Source organism: Schistocerca americana, chromosome X (genome assembly GCF_021461395.2).
Source record: "Schistocerca americana isolate TAMUIC-IGC-003095 chromosome X, iqSchAmer2.1, whole genome shotgun sequence".
In the NCBI taxonomy this organism is placed as follows: domain Eukaryota; kingdom Metazoa; phylum Arthropoda; class Insecta; order Orthoptera; family Acrididae; genus Schistocerca; species Schistocerca americana.
In genome coordinates this window covers 588,174,238-588,195,765 of record NC_060130.1, presented here as the reverse complement: position 1 = coordinate 588,195,765, position 21,528 = coordinate 588,174,238, and the positions used below count along the sequence as shown (strand labels likewise).

The following is a 21,528-nucleotide window of genomic DNA, read 5'->3' as shown; positions in this document are numbered from 1 at the left end:
GCTACTTGATTGAGAAGTAGCAGCTCCAGTCTTGTAAACTGGCATATGGCTGGCAGAGCAGTGTGCTGACCACATGCCCATTCATATCTGCATCCAGTGATGCCTCTGGGCTGTGGATGACACAGCAGCCAGTTGATACCGGTGGCCTGTTCAGGCAGAGTTTAGTCTACTTTTTAATGAATGATATATGAGTGAAGTTCACAAATATTCAGTGCCCCTTATTATTTTCTTACTTGATGGAAGCCACAATGTTTCATAACAATCCAGACAATTTACTTTAATATTTTGAACTGTTGGTTGTATGATTCATCAGTTCAACAGAGTACCTGACAAACAAATGTCTCTTAAAACATATCATTCATAGGCTTTACAATTTTCTACAATAATAATAATTAAATATTAATTTTTTAACTTTAGGTGGTGTACTTCACTGCTCTGTTTCCTTATGTGCTTCTGACTGTACTCCTGATACGTGGAATTACATTACCTGGAGCCGCTGAGGGAATCAGATTTTATATCAGCCCGAACCTGTCCAAATTGCAGGAGTCTGAGGTATGGTGACTTAATAAAAAAAATAATGTAGTTAATTTATTTGTCGAATTCAATTCATTTACAAGGTTATTTCATATTTCATAGGTATGGATTGATGCTGTCACACAAATATTTTTCTCCTATGGCCTTGGACTTGGCACACTTGTGGCCTTAGGAAGTTACAACAAGTTTACCAACAATGTTTACAAGTAAGTAATAGTCTTGTTTGAACATATCTAAGATTTTAATGTTTTTGCATTCAATATTAGTCATATTGCCATTAATACACTGAATAAACATTTAAAGTACTCAGCATTGCAAGTAAATGATCTAGAGACACCAGATATTACTGAAAAGAACTATTTAATGTTTTGATAATAATTATAATGAATCCTCTCCATTATACATAAAAATATATAAATTAAACAACACATTCTGAACCAAAAAGCTTGTTGTCCAATCCTTGAAAGCCCAAGGGACGTTGACTGGCCACTGTGTCATCTGCTGCCTTGTGGTATCATGCAGATGGATGTGATATGGAGGGGCATGTGGACACTGTACTGCTCTCCTGGGCATTTTGCTGTCCTTCCAGACTGTGAAGCCACTATTTCTTATTCAAGTAGCTCATCAGTTCACGCCATGAGGTGGAGTGTACCCTGTACCAGTCTTCCCACCAAGGAAACAGTCCTTGGCAGTATCGGGAATTGAACCTAGGTCCTCCAAATAGCAGCCAGTTATGCTGACCATTCAGCTACAAAGCAGACTATGTTGATCCAGTGGACCTATAATAATCAAATTTTCTCAGATTCGTTTTAAGTAGCACAACTGATTAAGATTTCTGTAGCAAGAATTATGGGGTGCTAGACGTAATTTGGTAATGTTTATATTCTCTTGTGACTCTACATGCAACTACTTGTTTGAATATTTCAAAAAAATTATAAAATAAGTGTAAATTGGCTCTTACTGGAACATAAGACTGTTTAGGTAATCTACTACTATACACTGAGGTATCTGTCCAAGCCAACATACGCTATGTGGCAAAAGTCTCTGGACATCCCACTAAATATGTTCTGCATGATGTCAGTCAAAACAGGGTATATAAGTGTAGCCACATATGTGTCTTCTGCCAGAATAAGTTAATGGTAATAATTAAGTGAATTAAAATGAAGCATGGCTGTATGTAACCACAAGTTGGATCTACAATCCCAGAGATTTCATACAAATTACATGTGCCTAGGTCAGTTGCTAATAAGGTTACTGTTAAGAAAACAAGTGTTAAACGAATTACTTCTCTGATACACTTAAGAAATTAACTGATAGGGGCCACTGACTATAAAGCATGCTGGTATATGGAAACAGTTTAAGGCAACATTATGCTCCTCACACCATACCAACAGTTTGTAAATGGATCTCTGCTGTATTGGTGTCATAATCCTCCTGGCCACAAAGCAAGGTCCATTAAGTAGTAATTCGTAGAAAATCTGGTGGATTTACTGGCATGTATTGCTTAAATTCAGATCCTGAATAACAGCATACATCTATGGGATGGGAACATAGTTTTTCATGACAACATTAATGGATAAAAGTTTCTTTCTTTCCTTTCCATAATGAGGGATAACTGATACCTCCAGCGACTTCCTTCATTACCATCATCAGCAGTAGCAGTTGACTGTCATAATTGAAGATGTGGTGTTTTAGATCAATAGCAAGATCAATTCTGTAATGGTGATAGCACAGGAAATCAAGGAATTTATATATTCTGCCATTGATTATGTCAATCTCTATAATGGAGGAATGCTAGTAGTGGCACCCAGACCCATTGGAAAATAAGAAACTCAATGTAGACTTGTGGTCACACTCATCAATAGGGGCAATGTCTGTAATCGAAATGAGGCTGAGATGGCGACTAGTTACTGAACTTAGTGGTGATCATGATACACATTGGATTTTATTCTAGAATCTGTGGAGGCTTTAATTTTTTTCATTTCTTGAGAGAGGTTTAACTTGCTGATTCTTGATTACCCAAACTGTTCTTCACAGATACTCTAAGATGGGATCTTATGATAGAGAAGTCATTCACAGTGCAATCTGAACACCAAAATAAATAACACAGTTAAGAGGTCATTTCTTATCTTATCATCAATGAAAACAATAAAATAAATAGTCATGTATGGTGTAAGGACTGTGATTTCCACTTCTTTCTGTTCTGGAATGTGTACTATCCTTTTGGAAGGACTGTGATTACCACTTCTTTTTGTCCTGAAATGTGTACTATCCATTTGGAAGTCTTTTATGTATCTTGCATAATATCTTCATTTGTCCTTACACTTTTGTGACATCAAGTTCAAACTAGCATTACCACTCATCTATTTCCTTCCTATAACAAATAATTAAAATAAAAGAGAGGCAACCACTGACCTATTATCATTCAGAATCAATCACCATAAATAAATAGAGTATGCAAATAAGAGTAGTTTTCCTACAGTTAAACAAACCCTTCACCAGAATAGCAATTACTTTGCAGTGTGTTCTACCTCCTCAACTATTTGTATACCTGTTCCATGTACCATTACACTCAGCTGTGCAAGTGTGTACAACATCTTCATTACACTCATATGGTAAATGTGTTGGTAACCTTACTCACCTTGCATGTCTCCTTGACTCATCTTGCCTCTTCTGTACCCATCCTCATCTACATCTTTCTTAAGCTTATGAACTGTTCACAAATCTCACCTCATATACTTTCCTAGTTCAGTATAACATACAGTTCTGCTACTTTGTTCTTCAAGTGTTATCTACATGACTGACTTGCTGGTCTCAAGTAGCTACATCATTGCCCCATTGGCATTCATTTTTTGTACTTTTGGTCACCATCATAGCCCTTGAAAGAACACCTGATTCCAAAACAATATAGTGGATTCATTTTATATGTTTGTCTTGTTGCTTTTTTCACCAATCTATATTTTTGGTTAGCTGAAGCATTACATTCTGCTTCCCTAATAGCCACGAGAGTCTGCTCTTCCTTGCCAGTGTATAGAGTAAGAATTAAAGAACATGGAGGCAGATATATTGAGTGTTGTGCACTTTGTGTTCTTCATCATGGAGTGCACTCCAAGATCTTCTTTTTTCCAAATACTGCCATCTGACCAGTTCCAATCAAGCTGCAACATCAGGACAGGATCCGGAAAAATGTGTGTGTGTGTGTGTGTGTGTGTGTGTGTGTGTGTGTGTGTGTGTGTGTGTGTGTGTGCACGCGCCTGCATGTGTGTATCCGGGCTGCAGATTGTTATCAAGAGTATGTGCATACAGACTAGGTTCCCAGATAAGCGAGTCACCCTAACACTTTGTAAGTAATAGAACACAGTACATTGTCCTCAATGCCAAGTGCTCATCACAGGCAATGATGTCATTAGGAGAGCCCCAGGGAAGTGTGATAGGACTGCTCTTAGTCTGTACATACAGAAATGATCTGATGGACAGGATGACCAGCAATCTGCAGCTGTCTGCTGATGATGATGTGGTGAATGGGAAGGTGTCACTGTTGAGTGGCTGTAGGAAGATACAAGATGACTTAGACAAAATTTCTGGTTGGTGTAATGAATGACAGCAAAATAGAAAATATAAACATTAGTTTGAATAGTTTGAAAAAACACTGTATTGTAAATTGGAAATAAGTCTAGCCCCCACTTTTAAAACTTCAGGGCTAGGAAAAATTTCCTATTCTTAGTCCCCAAAACCATTATTTTGATAATCTAACCCCTGAAATGTTTAAAATAATAATTATATTACTATCAAATGTAATAAGTATTAATTTTATTATCAACAAACCCACAGCTCCTGTACAAAAGAATGTGTATGCAGTTCATGGTGCAGCAAATTCTAGTGATCTGTGAAGATAAATAATGGCACATCTGTAGCAATGCTCTGGATATTTGTAATCCAGCTCTTTAATCTATTCTGCCATTCAGATGCAATATTTGTAATCTCACAATGAAATAATGTTTTATTGTTACCCGCCTGGTTTACAATACATCCAGGCTCCTTTGGCTTAAGTCTTCACACATGGTTCATTTTAATAGCGTAAGTAGAATGTCATGATGTAACAGACCACAGTTTAGTCTACAGAGCATAGCAACAACCAGCTGCATTTCCATGGTTCACATTATACATGCTGTCCCAACAACTCTTCACCATGCACAACATTTAAGGTTTTTTAAATAACGTAGATGTACAGTCACACAGTTTTTTCTACTTACTACATTTTTAAATTACATTCTTCACATTGTACTTAAGAAATATTCCACATCTGTGGTCATCAGATTTGATGTAGGATTAAGTTCATTTTGTTGTAATATGTAAAGATACCATGCTTGGCTGATTGCTTGTAACATTGCAATTCTTTAATATACAGGGTGTTACAAAAAGGTACGGCCAAACTTTCAGGAAACATTCCTCACACACAAAGAAAGAAAATATGTTATGTGGACATGTGTCCTGAAATGCTTATTTTCCATGTTAGAGCTCATTTTATTACTTCTCTTCAAATCACATTAATCATGGAATGGAAACACACAGCAACAGAACATACCGGCGTGACTTCAAACACTTTGTTACAGGAAATGTTCAAAATGTCCTCCGCTAGTGAGGATACATGCATCCACCCTCCGTCGCATGGAATCCCTGATGCCCTGATGCAGCCCTGGAGAATGGCGTATTGTATCACAGCTATCCACAATACGAGCACGAAGAGTCTCTACATTTGGTACCGGGGTTGCGTAGAAAAGAGCTTTAAAATGCCCCCATAAATGAAAGTCAAGGGGGTTGAGGTCAGGAGAGCATGCAGGCCATGGAATTGGTCCGCCTCTACCAATCCATCGGTCACCGAATCTGTTGTTGAGAAGCATACGAACACTTCGACTGAAATGTGCAGGGGCTCCATCGTGCATGAACCACATGTTGTGTCGTACTTGTAAAGGCATATGTTCCAGCAGCACAGGTAGAGTATCCCGTATGAAATCATGATAACGTGCTCCATTGAGCATAGGTGGAAGAACATGGGGCCCAATCAAGACATCACCAACAATGCCTGCCCAAACGTTCACAGAAAACCTGCGTTGATGACGTGATTGCACAATTGCGTGCGGATTCTCGTCAGACCACACATATTGATTGAGAAAATTTACAATTTGATCACGTTGGAATGAAGTCTCATCCGTAAAGAGAACATTTGCACTGAAATGAGGATTGACACATTGTTGGATGAACCATTCACAGAAGTGTACCCGTGGAGACCAATCAGCTGCTGATAGTGCCTGCACACGTTGTACATGGTACAGAAACAACTGGTTCTCCCGTAGCACTCTCCACACAGTGATGTGGTCAATGTTACCTTGTACAGCAGCAACTTCTCTGACGCTGACATTAGGGTTATCATCAACTGCACGAAGAATTGCCTCGTCCATTGCAGGTGTCCTCGTCGTTCTAGGTCTTCCCCAGTCACGAGTCATAGGCTGGAATGTTCCATGCTCCCTAAGACGCCGATCAATTGCTTCGAACGTCTTCCTGTTGGGACACCTTTGTTCTGGAAATCTGTCTCGATACAAACGTACCGCGCCACGGCTATTGCCCCGTGCTAATCCATACATCAAATGGGCATCTGCCAACTCCGCATTTGTAAACATTGCACTGACTGCAAAACCACATTCGTGATGAACACTAACCTGTTGATGCTACATACTGATGTGCTTGATGCTAGGCTAGTACTGTGGAGCAATGAGTCTCATGTCAACACAAGTACCGAAGTCAACATTATCTTTCTTCAATTAGGCCAACTGGAGGTGAATCGAGGAAGTACAGTACATACTGACGAAACTAAAATGAGCTCTAACATGGAAATTAAGCGTTTCCGGACACATGTCCACATAACATCTTTTCTTTATTTGTGTGTGAGGAATGTTTCCTAAAAGTTTGGCCGTACCTTCTTGTAACACCCTGTATATACCAGTACAAATGACAGTGTATGATTTGCAGACAGTAGACACATCCAAGAATTAATTCAGGGAGAAAGAAATTTATAATACTTATGAAATTTTAATAAAAAAAACGGTGACAGTGGAATATTTTTGGAAAATGCATCATTGTGTTCAGAGCACTGATTACTTTATTTTCTTCAAAATCCTTATTTTTTCAGGGATGCACTTATTGTCTGTTCTGTGAATTCAAGTACTAGTGTCTTTGCTGGTTTTGTCATCTTCTCGGTAGTTGGATTCATGGCCCATGAACAACAGAAGCCAGTTGCAGAAGTAGCAGCTTCAGGTAAACAATAAAAACTAATTCAGTCTAATGGAAAAAATTCTCTAATGTGGTTATAGCACTGTTCATTGCTTCCTCCCAACTTACGGTATCTTATTTCATTATCTCTGTTCTTTTGCATGCTTATTACCTATATATCTGCTGTGAATCTATGTCTGTTCATCATACAGTAGCTTGCATTATTCTGTGGCCATAACCCAACAACAACATCCTCCAAATCCAAATTTTCAGACAATTTTGCATGTAATCATAAAACCTGAAACACTCCCAGACAGATGCCTTTGATTTGTTTCATATATTTCCTAATTCCATTGTGCTCTGTTAATGATCATTACTCTGCATACTTTTAAGTGGTACCTAAAATCACAAGGCATTTACTGCTATAATTTCTTTAACTCAATACATGCATAATACTTAAATGTTTTTCAATATTTCATCAAATAAAGGCAATTTTGGCTACATATCTCTCTATACAGCACCTACCACATATTTATGTTGTATCACTTCTACCATTAGTTTCCACCTTCTTATTTTCAACCTTTTTTAACTTCTTTTAGTCCCCCTTTTTTGTCTCCTTACCATACAACTATGAATGTCTGCTCATTCTACCTCCATCACTTTCAAAAACTGTCCTTTGCACTGGCAGAACTCCAATATCACATCCTCTTTCTGAAATCTTTTCTGGCACATAGAATCCCACATAATGGGCATACTATTAAAATTGGCATCTTCGAGTGTCGCCCATCCTACCGAAAGAACCTCCACCTTTTCCAGTTCCATCAGTCCCTCATCCTCACCAACCTGGGCCTTCATAAGCATACAATCCTAACTCAAAACATACCCGACAGCCTTCACTCCTTTCACAAAATCCTTGTACTCTGTGACCACAACTTTCTGAATGTCATGACTGCAATAGAAACATGTGCCCTTCAACAGTTGGAACATCGTCCTGAGCACCATCTGAGGAAGCTGTACCAGCAGTTACAGCAGACATGTACCAACCAGGTCCCAAAGGCAGCCTATCATTGATCTGATGGTGCCCTCCTCCCCTCACCATTTCTTCTTGTAAATTTATTTTCACTTTAATAATCTCTCATTCCTTCCCTCAACCCTTTAGCCATTTTGCCTGAAAATGAATCAGAAGCAGTACAGCTGGAATTCATCAACATTCAAAACAATGAGACACTGTGAATTGCATTCCTTGGAGCAAATCAGTTGAACTGCTATCACTGTGTTGATAGAAACACTTATAAGTTACTGGAAGATAATGCATTAAGATGTGTTAGTCTCTTTGGGTCAATTTATACACTGAGTTGACAAAAGACATGGGATAGTGATACCCAAATATACAGATGGTGGTAGTGTTGTGTACACAAGGAATAAAAGGTCAGTTCATTGGTGGAACTATCGTTTGTACCCAGGTGATTGAAGTGAGAAGGTTCCAGTGAGATCATGGCTGCACAACAGTGATTAACAGCCTTTGAATGTGGAATGATAGTTGGAGCTAGACACATGGAACATTCCATTTTGTAAATCATTAGGAAATTCTATATTCTGAGATCCACAGTATCAAGAATGCGCCAAGAATGCTATATTTCAAGTATTACCTCCCACCATAGGCAATGCAGTGGCTGACGACCTTCACTTAATGACTGAGAGCAGTGACATTTGTGTAGAGTTGTCAGAGCTAAGAGGCAAGCAACAATATAGAAAACAACCACAGAAACCAATGTGGGATGTATCATAAACATATCTGTTAGGACAGAGTGGCAAAATTTGTCATTAATTGGCCATGGCAGCAGTCAACTAACACGAGTGCCTTCGCTAGCAGCACGACATCACCTGCAGCACCTCTCCTGGGCTCATGATAGTATCAGTTTGACCTCAAATGACTCAAAAACAATTGTCTGGCCACATGGGTCCCGATTTAAGTTGGTAAGTTGGTAAGAGCTGATGGGAGGATTCCAGTGTGGCATAGACCCCACAAAGCTCTGGACCCAAGTTGACAACAAGGCACTATGCAATGTGGTGATGGCTCCATCATGATGTGGCCTGTGTTTACATGAAATGGATTGAGACATCTGTTCCAACTGAACCAATCATTGACTGGCAAATCATTATGTTTGGCTACTTGGAGGCCATTTGCAGCCATTCATGGACTTCATGTTCCCAAATAATGATGTCCTGTCACCGGGCAACAGTCATTTGCAATTGGTTTGAAGAACATTCTGGACAATTCAAGCAAATGATTTGTCCACACAGATCACCTAACATGAATATCATAAAATGATTATGGCACATGACTGAGAGGTCAGTTTGTGCACAACATCCTGCAGTGGCAACCCTTTTGCAGTTATGGACAGATGTAGAGACAGCATGGCTTAGTATTTCTGGAAGGGACTTCCAATGACTTGTTAACTTCTTGCTGTGTCAAGCTGCTGCACTATGCCAGGCAAAAGAAGGTCCAACATGATATAAAGGAGTATTCCATGACTTTTGTCACCTCCGTGTATATGCAAATGAATTTTACACGTAATGAAAATTAACAAATAAAAAACTAGCACCCACTTGACAAATGACAACTTAGAGTAATTTTGCACTTGTCTAAAAAAAAAAAAAACTGAGCCAAACATCAAAGAAATTGTGAAATCAGTGGAGTCTCAGTTTTCAAATTAAATTTTGTAAACTTTTGTGAAACAGATGATGTGAAGTAATTATATATTTTTTGTGCCCCTTGCTTGGTTATGGTGAGGGTTTTGAGGCCCACCATGCCTCACTGACTTATTCCACCTTCCACATTCCCAAAAACCTCCTCCATCCTCCATGAAACACGCTGCTCCTGAGCACCCACCCCATAACACTGTTATGAACCATGCTGCCAAAACTCTGACTCCTGTAGAAGTGTCAGTACGCTCTAATGGTCTCACCTTTAGTGAAAAATCCAGTTTCTACCATGCTAGACTTTTAAAGGACTATCTTTCCTTTACTCATTCTCTGCAATGAAAACATTTTTTCACCTCACACCTCACTGACAACAGCCAATCAAAACCCCACAGAGAAGTTTGTTTAAAACAGTAGTCTTTCAGGAATTTCTCACTTCTAACTTATCCTCATCTTCCTTTCCTAGATACTTCCCAGTGCATCCAATGTCATTTCTGTGGATTACACAGCTGAAACCAATCCAGATCTTAATGTCCTTTCCACAGACAAAGGCTCCACCACAGTGGCCATGAATCATACTGACTATGCCATTGAGGGTCTCTCATAACTTGCTGACAGCTCTGCGTACAAACCTTGCAACCATGAGCCCATCCCAGAAGTCAAATATGACCTCCAGCAGCCCCTGAAGGCCTTAGGTCCATACCAAAACCTGACACATGATTCCATATTCCTCTTCACACCACACACCAATAAAACCTGCACTTCTGTAGTTTACCTACTCCCCAGACTCCACAAGCCCAACCCCACAGGTCTTTCTATTGGGTGTCCCATTGTAACTGGGTATAATGCTCGCACAGAACGAACTTCTGCCTTTGTTGACCAATACCTCCAAACTACTGCCCATAGACTCCTATCATACATTCAGACACTGTTCACCACCTTTCCAAAGTTCGTGTCTCATTTCTGCCAGGGTATTTATTGGTCACTGTGGATGTGACACCCTAGTGCACCAACACCCCCCTTTCCCAGTGTGTTCCTGATACAAAACCCACCACCTCTTTCCTGATTCTCAGAGCCAACCAAACCCTGACCCAAAATTATTTCACTTTTGAATGCCAAATGTATAAACGGGCCCATGGTACTGTCGTGAGCACTCATATGACACCATCCTTTGCCAACTTATTTATGAACCATCAGGAGGAATCCTTCTTATCCAATCAACACATAAAACCCCTTGTGTGACTCATATTCAATGACAACATTTCATGATATGGATTTGTGGCATGGATGATCTTTGCTCTTTCTTCCATAACCTCAAAAACTACTCCCAAATCCACTTCACCTGGTCCTACTCTGCTCAATGAGCCACCTTCCTGGATGTCAATCTCCACCTCTCATATGGCTCCATAAATACATAAGTTTCTATCAAGCACATCAACTACCAACAGCACCCCAACACTGATGGCCGACACCTGTTCTGTGTTTAAAAGTCACTTCCTTACAGCCTCACCACCTGTACATACTGCCTCTGCACCAGAAAATTGGAGTTGTTGAAATATACCAATAACTTTACCACAGCCTTTACTGAAAGACAGTATCCCATTCAGCACATTCATAAACAGATCTTCTGTGCCATCTCCTCTTCTAATATTACAAAACCTCTTAACCAACCAGCCCTCCTCTGATTACTCAGTGTCACCCTGGCCTTGAAAGCTCAACCACATCCTTCACAAGGGCTTTGCCTACCTCTCATCATGCCTGAGATGAGGAATATCCTAAACAAAATCTTACCCACATTACACAACGTAGTGTTCCATCACTAAACCAACCTACAGAATGTCCTTCTCCATCTCTGTTCCAATCCTGCTTCTGATCCTGCACCCCATGGGTCATTCCTTTGTGGTCGGCCCACATGCAAGAGTGCCGTGCACCCACCCACCATCTCCCTCCTCTCAATTATGTCCCATAAATATTTGATGGGATTCATATTGGGTGGTCTGGGTGGTCGAATCATTCACTTGAATTGTCCAGAATGGGCTTCTAACCAAATGCGTACAGTTGTGGCTCGGTGATGTGGCACATTGTTATCCATAAAAATGTCTGAATTTCTTGGGAACATGGAGTCCATGAATGGCTGCAAATGGTCTCCAAGTAGCCAAAAATAGCCATTTCCAGTCACCAATCAGTTTAATTGGACCAGACAGCCCAGTCCATTCCGTGTAAGCACAGCCCACACCATTACTGATCATACCACCAGCTTGCACAGTGCTCTGTTGATAACTTGGGTCCATGGCTTCATCGGGGCTGTGCCAGACTCAAACCCTACCATCAGCTCTTACCAGCTGAAATTGGGACTCAGCTGACCAGGCCATGGTTTTCCAGTTATCTACAGTCCGATGGAAATAGTCACAAGCCCAGGAGATTCACTGCAGGTGATGTGCTGTTACCAAAGGCTCTCGTGTTGGCCGTCTGCTGCCATAGCCCTTTAACACCAAATTTTGCCACATTGTCCTAATGAATACATTCATGGTACATCCCACATTGTTTTCTGTAGTCATTTCACACTGTGTTGCTTGTCTGTTAGCACTCACAACACTACATAAATGCCGCTGCTCTCAGTCATTATATGAAGGCCATCAGCCACTGTGTTTTCCATGGTGAGAGATAATGCCTGAAATGTGGTATTCTCAGCACACTCTTGACATTGTGTATCTCAAAATATTGAATTCCCTAATGATTTCCAAAATGAAATGTCTCAGGTATCTAGCTCCCACTACCATTCTGTGTTCAAAGAGTGTTAGTTGCTGTCCTGCAGCCATAATCATGTTGGACACCTTTTTACATGAATCACCTGAGTAAAAATGACAGCTCCACCCATGCACTGTGTATATCTTGAGTTCAAAATGGTTCAAATGGCTCTAAGCACTATGGGACTTAACATCTGAGGTCCTCAGTCCCCTAGACTCAGAACTACTTAAACCTAACTAATGTAAGGACATCACACACATCCATGCCCAAGGCAGGATTCGAACCTGCAACTGTAGCAGCAGTGCAGTTCCAGACTGAAGCACCTAGAACCGCTTGGCCACAGCATCCGGCTATACCTTGCATACATGATACTACCGCCATCTGCATATGTGCATTTTGCTATCCCATGACTTCTGTTACCACTATGTATTCACTAATGCTAGTATTACTTTATAATTTTGACTTGTTCTTCACAACTAATATGAGAAAAGAGTACACATGTTGTAAAGCTACTGTTTGATAAAGGACTGTATAATATGTTAGATACCAGCAGTAGATACTTTCACTGATAAATATTATTACTATCATTTCTGCAATTACTGTCACAGCTACAGAATGTGCATTTCATATTGATGTTTTTAACTACAGTTGGGATGGGAGTTTTCTTACATGCCTGGTATATTATCAAAGAAAGGCAAAAACCTGGTCTGAAATCTGCATGTGTGTAAGTGAGACACATACCAAATTGTGAGATATGAGTAGAATAAAATAAGCTCAAAACAAGTTTGGAATACAATAGATCATGAGTGGATAATGCTTTGTGTATACAAGCTCTTTAGAACATGTAAACTCCTATGATTTGCACGTAGATCACCTCTCTGATTCTCATAAAATGAGACTTGATGCACTTTTGATGAGTGAGCATGTGAATAATCCTGTATAGCAAGAAAGTAGAGTCACAACAAAAATCTATGTTTTAGTGCATTAAAATTAAATAAATAGTTCAAATCCCATATCTATTTTGTTAGTGAGCATCTGGCCAGCATTTTTTGTTTTTCAGTCAGCCTGTAAAGATACTAACCAGTAAGTCTCATATGAGATCTTTCTTTGCTTCATTTCATCATAGGTAACAACCAATGCTAGCAAATTTTTGTTATTAATGTACATGATACTGCAGATATTTAATTTAAGTACTTTGAACAGTCATTCATTTCAATAACTGCACTGAAATAGTTGCAGGCAATTTATAGTTTAAACTACCATAGTGTTGATATATAATAGGAGGCTTGCAAATAACTTCAACTCACAGGGATTTTACTTCAACACAGGTTTATGAGTGTCAAATTTTTGTAGATCAACATTGGTTCTTCAACCCTCATTTGTACATTACACTTATATATAGATTCACTTTATACACCTTTTTTTTTTACAAATTGACAAAAGATAGCTCGATTAAACTGTAAATGTTCATATTGGAAACAGAAATTTTAGGTAATGTTATTATCAATTAACAAATGACATTCTTTTGTTTCCCTATTAATTTAATTTTATTTAACAACCTTATTTCCTGGCTTCTATTTTATGAGCAGATTTTTGGGTGCAAAAATTCTCTCAAATGTTCTGTAAAAGCCAATAATTAAGCCAGAAATAAAATTTTATAATCGAAATATTATAGTAAATAATGTAGTTTTCTAGAAAACTGTCTGCTTTATAAAAGTAGGAAAATCAACTGAGCTACCCAAGCACGATTCATGCCCCGTCCTCACAGCTTTACTACTGCCAGTACCTTGTCTCTCTTTCAGATTCTTTATTTGCCATCCAGCATTATTACAAACAATAGACTTAAAGGAGATATCAAGGTGGTAAGGTAATGACCACGGTTCTCTCTTCTAATCATCAATACTTTTATTACACGACAAACATACAGGTCAAAGGCTAGGCCGGAACTCAGGTCCCAGAAGTAGACAAAAACAAAGATCAGCTCGAAGACATAATATACATGATGATGTTCTGGCCTATCAGTCAATGGATCGATGCCACACAGCCCCCCCCTCCCCCCCCCCCCCCAGCACTATGGAGTACGTGCCTGAAGGTGGGCGGGGGGGGGAGGGGGTTGTTGAGAGTTCAAGTGTTCAAGTGCGTTACAGTGAGTTCCTCCATGTCTAACGGCACACGCAGTGTGGGAGGAGAGCATGGAGCAAATCCTGGAATGCTGATGCTGAAGTCTTGAAGCGACGTCGGTGGTCATAGTTGTCGGCCAGTGCGGGAGTGCTGGTGTGGAGGGGTGTCGTCGGCAGGGAACCTAATGATCACCTTTCCACTTGGCATAATGTAAGCATGTAGGTTGCCACACGTAGCACTTCAAGAGATTTTGAAACACTTCACTACACATTGTGACACACTACCTAACGAGTCACACGTATCGTCACACGCAAGCAGCACTAATGCGATATCACCACTAACGACAACAGATAAACCACAAATGTCATTAGGATGAACGTGGGTAGAGAACTCATAAGTGGCACCTGCTAACGGAGAGGTATGCTGAGCTCTTGGGGTGGGGAAACCGTAGCACGGTGAGGGCGGTGTGCTGTGAGTAGAGGGGTGAGTGTCAGATGGTGAGGTCTGAGTGGGCGTGGCAGGAACCTGTGGGCTGCACCGGTTAGAAGAGTGGCGTGGTGTGCTGTCGCATGAAGATGGAACTGTTATATCAGAGCCCTGGGAGCTGGGGCCTCTGCTATGGGAACCGGGAGGCGGAAAACCCCGGAATGAGTGTGGGCTCATTGACGGGGTCGGTGTAGGTGTGAGTTTACTCAAATCATGAGCAGAGAAAGAAGGCTGAGGGTGGCCAGAGAGTGTGGTCTCTTCAGCGGTGGGTGAGATAGGGGAAAACTCGGTGTGAGCAGGTTTAACCCTGTTGAGGGAGACAGTCGTTACTGAGCCCTTAATTACAATGTCCATTGTGTTACTGGTTCGTTTGAAACTCTGTATGGGCCTGTGTAAGGGGGCTGTAATGGGGCTTTTACAGTGTCATCACGAAGGAACACAAATTTGCAAGTATCAAGCGCCTTGGGAACATATGTGTGCAGCAGAATGTGGCTGGAAGGGGGCGGGGGTTGAAGCTTGTTACAGTGTAACCTCACCCGTTCTACCAAGGACGGCAGTTTGGACGGTTTGGCGACTGGAGTAGGAGCAACAAGTTTGCCTGGCAGTGTAAGGGACTGGCCGTAGATGAATTCGGCCACTGAGCCTTTAAGGTCTTCCTTGAAAGTGGTCCACAAACCAAGTAAGACGAATGGCAGGGCTTCCGTCCAAAGGAGGCCATGGCAATGTAGGGCTGCCTTAAGCATCCTATGCCAACGTTCCACGAGGCTGTTGCTTTGGGGGTGGTATACTGTTGAATGAATTTTCTTGATGCCGCACAGCCTACATAGTTCAGAAAACAAGGCAGACTCAAATTGACGGCCTTGGTCGGTTGTCAAGTAAACAGGGCAACCAAAGTGTGAAACCCAAGTGTCTATGAAGGATCATGCCACTGATTCAGATGTAATATTGGGTAGCGGGGCAGCTTCCACCCAACGAGAGGTTCTGTCTATAATAGATAGCACGTATCTGTAACCCTCGTAGAGTGTCAGGGGGCCCACCAAGTCGATGTGAACGTGCTGGAAGTGACTGGGAGGAGTGGTGAAGCTGCCTAGTGGGGGTGATGTGTGCCGTGAAACTTTATTTTGTTAGCACAGAATGCAGGCACGGGCCCAGGCTTGGCAGTCATGCCGCATGTCACGCCAGACGAAGCACTCTGAAATAAATATGGTAGAGGCCCTCACATCTGGATGAGCTAGGTTGTGTAATTTGTTGAATACTTGTCTCTGTAGAGGTTTGGGTATGAAGGAACGCAGCGTACCAGTTGATTCGTCACACCAAACCTCGCCTGCGACACCGGGAAAGGTGGATTGCACAGGTTTGAGTGACGAGCTGTGATTGGAAATAAGGTCCATAGTGTCCGTATCGGCAGACTGCAACTGAGGCAAGTTAGAGAGGTCTATCAGAGTTGTGAGAGCACCAACACGAGACAAAAAATCTGCAACCACATTATCTGCACCCCTGATGTATTGTACGTCAGAGATAAATTGCGATATAAAGTCCAGATGACGGAAGCGTCTAGGTGGAGGGACAGTCAGGGGGTTCTTTACAGCAGCAACCAAAGGTTTATGGTTGGTTAAAATGTAGAAGTCCCTACCCTCAACCTCGGCGCGAAAGTGTTTCACAGCCTCGTAAACTGCCAAGAGCTCCCTATCAAAGGCTGAGTACTTTTTTTTTGAGCGCCATTGAGCTTCTTAGAAAAGAACTGCAAAGGAGAGGTAGTACCTGCAATGGTTTGGCTGAGGACAGCACCTACTGTGGTATCACTGGCATCCGCAGTAATAAAAAATGTAGCATCCGGATGCGAGTGGGCAACAGTCACTGTGTTTGCAAGTAGGTGCTTCAGTTTGTCAAAAGCTTGTTCCATGGAAGGGGTCCAGGGGACCAGGCGGATACCGGTCATATTTTTGCCAGCAAGGGCTTCTGTTAGGGGAGCCTGAACCTCGGCTGCAGCAGGCAAGTGCTTCCTATAATAGTTAACTGTTCCTATGAACCTGCAGAGCTCCTTAAACAAGTGAGGGCGTGGCAAATCCAAAACAGGCTTGATTTTATCCTCGGGAGGAGTGAGGCCCTTAGCTGACACGATGTAGCCTAAGAATTTTACCGAAGTCTGGTGCAACTGGAGCTTCTTATTATTCAGTTCAACACCAGCAGTGGTAAGAGTGTCTTTAACCATCTGCAAATGTTCCTTGTTCTTTTGCAAAGTAGGACTGAAAATAAGAATGTCGTCCAAGTAAACGAAACAAAAATCCAGATGAAACAACACCTTGTTTATGAATCTCTGCCAAGTTTGTGCAGTGTTTCGGAGGCCAAAGGGCATGAACCGGTACTGGTAAAGGCCGAAAGGTGTTGTAACAGCTCTCTTTTCAATATCCTCTGGTGCCATCAGAATTGATGATAGGCCCACCTACAGTCCACTACCAAGATATATTTGGCACCTGCAAGAGCATGGTTTAAATCCACGATGTTAGGAACCGGGTACTTGTCTATGATAGTATGAGAGTTCAACTTAGTATAGTCGCCACCCATATGCCAGGTGCCATCACTTTTTGTGACGAAGTGGATAGGTGAGGCCCAGCATACGGCAGATGGTTCGATGATGCCGGCTGTTAAGAGATCATGTATTTGTTCGCGAGCCACTTTAATGAGTTCTGGCTTGAGACAGCACGGTCGGCGGTCCATCTTGCAAGTGAAGTTTGTGGGCGATGCCGTCTGTAACCACAGAAATGCGCGATGCAGTACACGAGGCGACTGTCTGTGGTATAGTGTGCGTGGCAGCCGCTAGGCTGGGTTGTGGCGAGGATGGCGAAAGTTTGCCTAAGTGTCAACTGTTGGGTGGCTGGGAGTGGCAAACAAGTGAGCTACGTGAAACAAAGTTGGTACACTGTTTATTAGTAACCGAAGGTGCCGCTATCGAGCTTGGTGGCGGTAGCAGGCCCGAATGAACAGCAGAGGCTCATTCGCGCTGCTGCTGCACAGGCAATTGCATTGAACGCCGCCACGATGCCTTACAGGAGAATTCGTCGCCATTCTAAACAGACAGTTTATAAAACGATCGAGAACATCGAGTTCGCCATAACACCTGGAGACAAGAAGAACCGCATACCAGTTAAGAGTGTTGCTGCTACTGCACTTGTCGACGGACCTTGTGTTTTCTGTGGTTGTAGACTTAATTTTAGTATTGACATTAATGATACTTTCGACCATGTTAATGGTTGGCTCACTGTAGCCATTGTATGTAGAGGTACGGGAGTTCCTAATGTACCAGGACTTGGAAGTTTTGTTGATAGAGACATTATTGCCTATCGTACGTACCATATGGCAGAACTTGCTAATAAAGACTTTGGTAAATCTGCTTATATGTCGCCTTCTGCATTGTCTTTGTATACTCGTAATAATAGAAAAATATCTGTAAATGAGTCTGCGCCTGGGAAGTTAGCTGCCCAAGCGAGGAGGGGGATGAATGTGTACTCAAATTAACACAGTTAGAGCTGGCGGGAGTGCGGACACTGTACAGTTTATGTGGCACACGGTCACAAATGCACTCGGGTGCGAGAACACTGTAGTGGCACTGACTAACCTTGTGTGTTGCCGAGGTGTCGTCTGCTGCAAGCTGCTGCTGTGCCGAAGATAACTCGTTGCTTAAGTCGTTGAGGCAATGGCATAGCTCAAGTTGTTCCAAGCGCAAGTGTGTATACTCGACACGCTCTGTGAGCCACTTATTTGTCCATGACAAGAGCTCGGAGGAGGGGTTATTACACTTCCTAGCCAGGTGGACCTGTTTAACAGTACTATTGACACTCGACGAAGCACACGGGATGTGTTCCTGCGTAGGGTGGTAAATGAGGTCAGGCCACAGTTTGTGGTGTCATAGAAAGTCGATGCCCAAAATGGGATGGTTGATGTCAGCCACCGGGAAGGGCCACTTCAGGTTGCACTCAGGCGATAGGGACACTGCATATGAAGTAGAACCTAAGCACGACTAACTAGATGAGTTTACAGCATGTAGGACAGTTTTGTGTAGTCGGATCTTTTCGGTAGCAAGACAAGATGGAAGTAGGGAAACATCTGCGCCCGTGTCGATGAGAAACTTTGTGCCAGAGTTCAAGTCGCGGACATAGACTCATCCATTCAAAGCATTAGTGTTGGACACAGAATGGAGCATGGGATGGCGCCTGTTGTTTACGCCGCAGGAGGTGGCGCCGCTGCCTACCTGACCTGCGGTTGAAGTTTGGGTAGGAGCATGGCAGTTTACAATTGCGTGCTTGTTCCCCGAATTTTGCATGGAAGAAACAGTATTTATGGGCGGACGTCTGCTCCTGCGAGAGGTCAGATGGTGACGGCACAGAATCTTCCGCGGAGTCAGATGTGCTGTTGTTGTGTGGACGTGAAGTAGCCGGTAGTGCAGCGAGCTTGACAGACTTAGGTTTAGGGGGCGTCCACGTTGGGGCCCTGGTTGTGGTTGGAAACTGGTGTAGCTGCCGGACTGCTGGGCATGGCGTTCACGTAGTAGAGTGGAGTAAGCTCAGTCGGCGGTGCGCAAGCGTTCACTATTTGGTCTATCTTCGTAGGCAGAGATGGCCATTTGGACAGACAGAGGCAGCTTTTCCTTCCAAATCTCGGTGAGCGTGGCATCTGGCATGTTGCATTCACCGACGAGAAGTCGAAGGCATCGCCACAGCTGGGAGGGAGATCTGTCGCCAAGGCATTCTTCATAGACGAGCTGTCGAACGTTTTCACTTTTTGTCTTGGAGACACGTTCCAGTATTGCTTGTTTAGCCATAGCATACTTCTTGTTCAGAGGAGGTGACTTAACCAGATCATAAATTAAGTTGACATGGTCATGGAGGTGATTCATGAGACATGTGAAACGGGCGTTGTCATCAAGTATACAGACACTGAAAGTTTGCTCGACCAGGTTGAACCAGAATTACAGGTGGGCAGGTTTGAATGCCGGAAGTTTTGGTAGATTCGACGAACTGGCGGTCAAAGAATGTGGGCAATAGTGGCTGGAGGGGAAGCGAAATCCATTAGCAGGAAACCTGGCGTGGAGCGAAGCGGGACCGGTTGTTGCGGCGAAAGGTCAAAGTGGTCACAGCGGTTGCTCGACAGGTTATTATGCAATTGGTACTCCACATCTGCAGCGAAATTGTCCATCACAGAGTCACTGATGAGCTTGGTGGAACCTGACGTGCTCAAATTACTGCACTGATGAACACTTGGAGTAACAGGCTGGTGAATGTCATTCACGTAGTGTGCAACTGGCACGGAGTGATACACATGTGGAGCTTGCACATTCAAAAAGGCGTCCTGTTGTGGCACATTATGAAAACTATGCTCCCCACTATTTACACTACTTGCATAAAAGTTCGGTATCAGTGTGTAGTGGTTGCTTGTACTGCTGGGCAGCGAAAACTGAAGCACTTCGGGGCTAACAAAGCTGGAGTCGGAGACTACTGGCATCATGTTCAAAATCACTGCACCTGACGAGGTCCCTGGCTTCTCGAGGCTATAGGACTGCGGAAATTCACATCAGGCACCAACTACAGCTGGCATGCTTAAATTTAGTTGCTGTTGTAGAAGGCCATTGTGTAGCGGATAAAGGTCCATGCGGAACGCGGAAGCTGGCGCGGTAGTCACTTTGTACTCGGTTCGATGGATTATTCAAACTTCGGGGTCACCACTAAAGGAGATATCAAGGTGGTAAGGTAATGACCACAGTTCTCTCTTCTAATCATCAATACTTTTATTACATGACAAACGTACAGTTCGACTTGGGTCCTGGAAGTATACAAAAACAAAGATCATCTCGAAGACATAATACACATATGATGTTCTGGCCTATCGATCCGTGGAGTCATGTTTAGACAAATTTTTATATATTTTATTTGTCATGTACTTAAAGCTATTGGTAGTTTTTGCTAATCTATTTTGTGGCAAGAACAGAAGTACAGATCCTCGTATTGTAGTCGTGCCTTTGATTCATTACTTTTTTTGCCCAGCGTATTAAATCATACCTTAAAACAGATTCAAAAAAGCAAAGGATGCCATCCTTACATTATTAAATGTCACACAGTACATCAGTTTCTTCAGCAGATATGTAACTACTGAAAGCCTAACCACTGTGTGTTCAAGATGAGAGTTCCATGTTAGTTTATTGTCAAGTATGATACCTAAAAATTTTACTTTTTTCTATTCTTTCAGTCTTTGATAGACTGGACCACATATTCTGGGTCTTTTTCTCATTTAACAGTAGACCATTCACATTAAACCATGATATTGCTTTTTTCTTTTGCCAAATTCATACTACTAACAAGGTCATCAGATTCATAGTTCTCAGACAGAAAAGTTGTATCATCTGCATACGTAAATGTCTTCACGTCTATGTTTCCTGATAAGTCATTTATATGCACAAGGAATAGAAGTGGTCCTAATTTAGATCCCTGTGGCACTCCATATTGAACCTCAAGTGTGTTTGACAAATGACTTCCTAAACTCACCAATTGCTTCCTTTTATTAAGGTATGATTTGAGGAGTTTCAAACTTTTGTCACATATTCCATAGTACTCAGATTTAGAAAGCAAAACAGAGTGGTTAACACTTTCAAAGGCCTTGCTCAGATCACATAAGGTT

General features: G+C 42.1%; 1 protein-coding gene across 3 annotated transcripts in view; it reads left to right on the top strand.

The window, feature by feature from the left end:
- The window catches only part of LOC124555071 (sodium- and chloride-dependent GABA transporter 1), a 401,980-nt gene that overhangs the window by 332,963 nt on the left and 47,489 nt on the right, over window positions 1-21,528 (top strand). For all 3 annotated transcript variants that reach the window (XM_047128856.1, XM_047128855.1, XM_047128857.1), the window contains exons 6-8: window positions 418-552; window positions 637-740; window positions 6,722-6,846. In XM_047128856.1, the coding sequence (XP_046984812.1) occupies window positions 418-552; window positions 637-740; window positions 6,722-6,846 (364 nt within the window). The remainder of the gene's footprint in view (window positions 1-417; window positions 553-636; window positions 741-6,721; window positions 6,847-21,528) is intronic.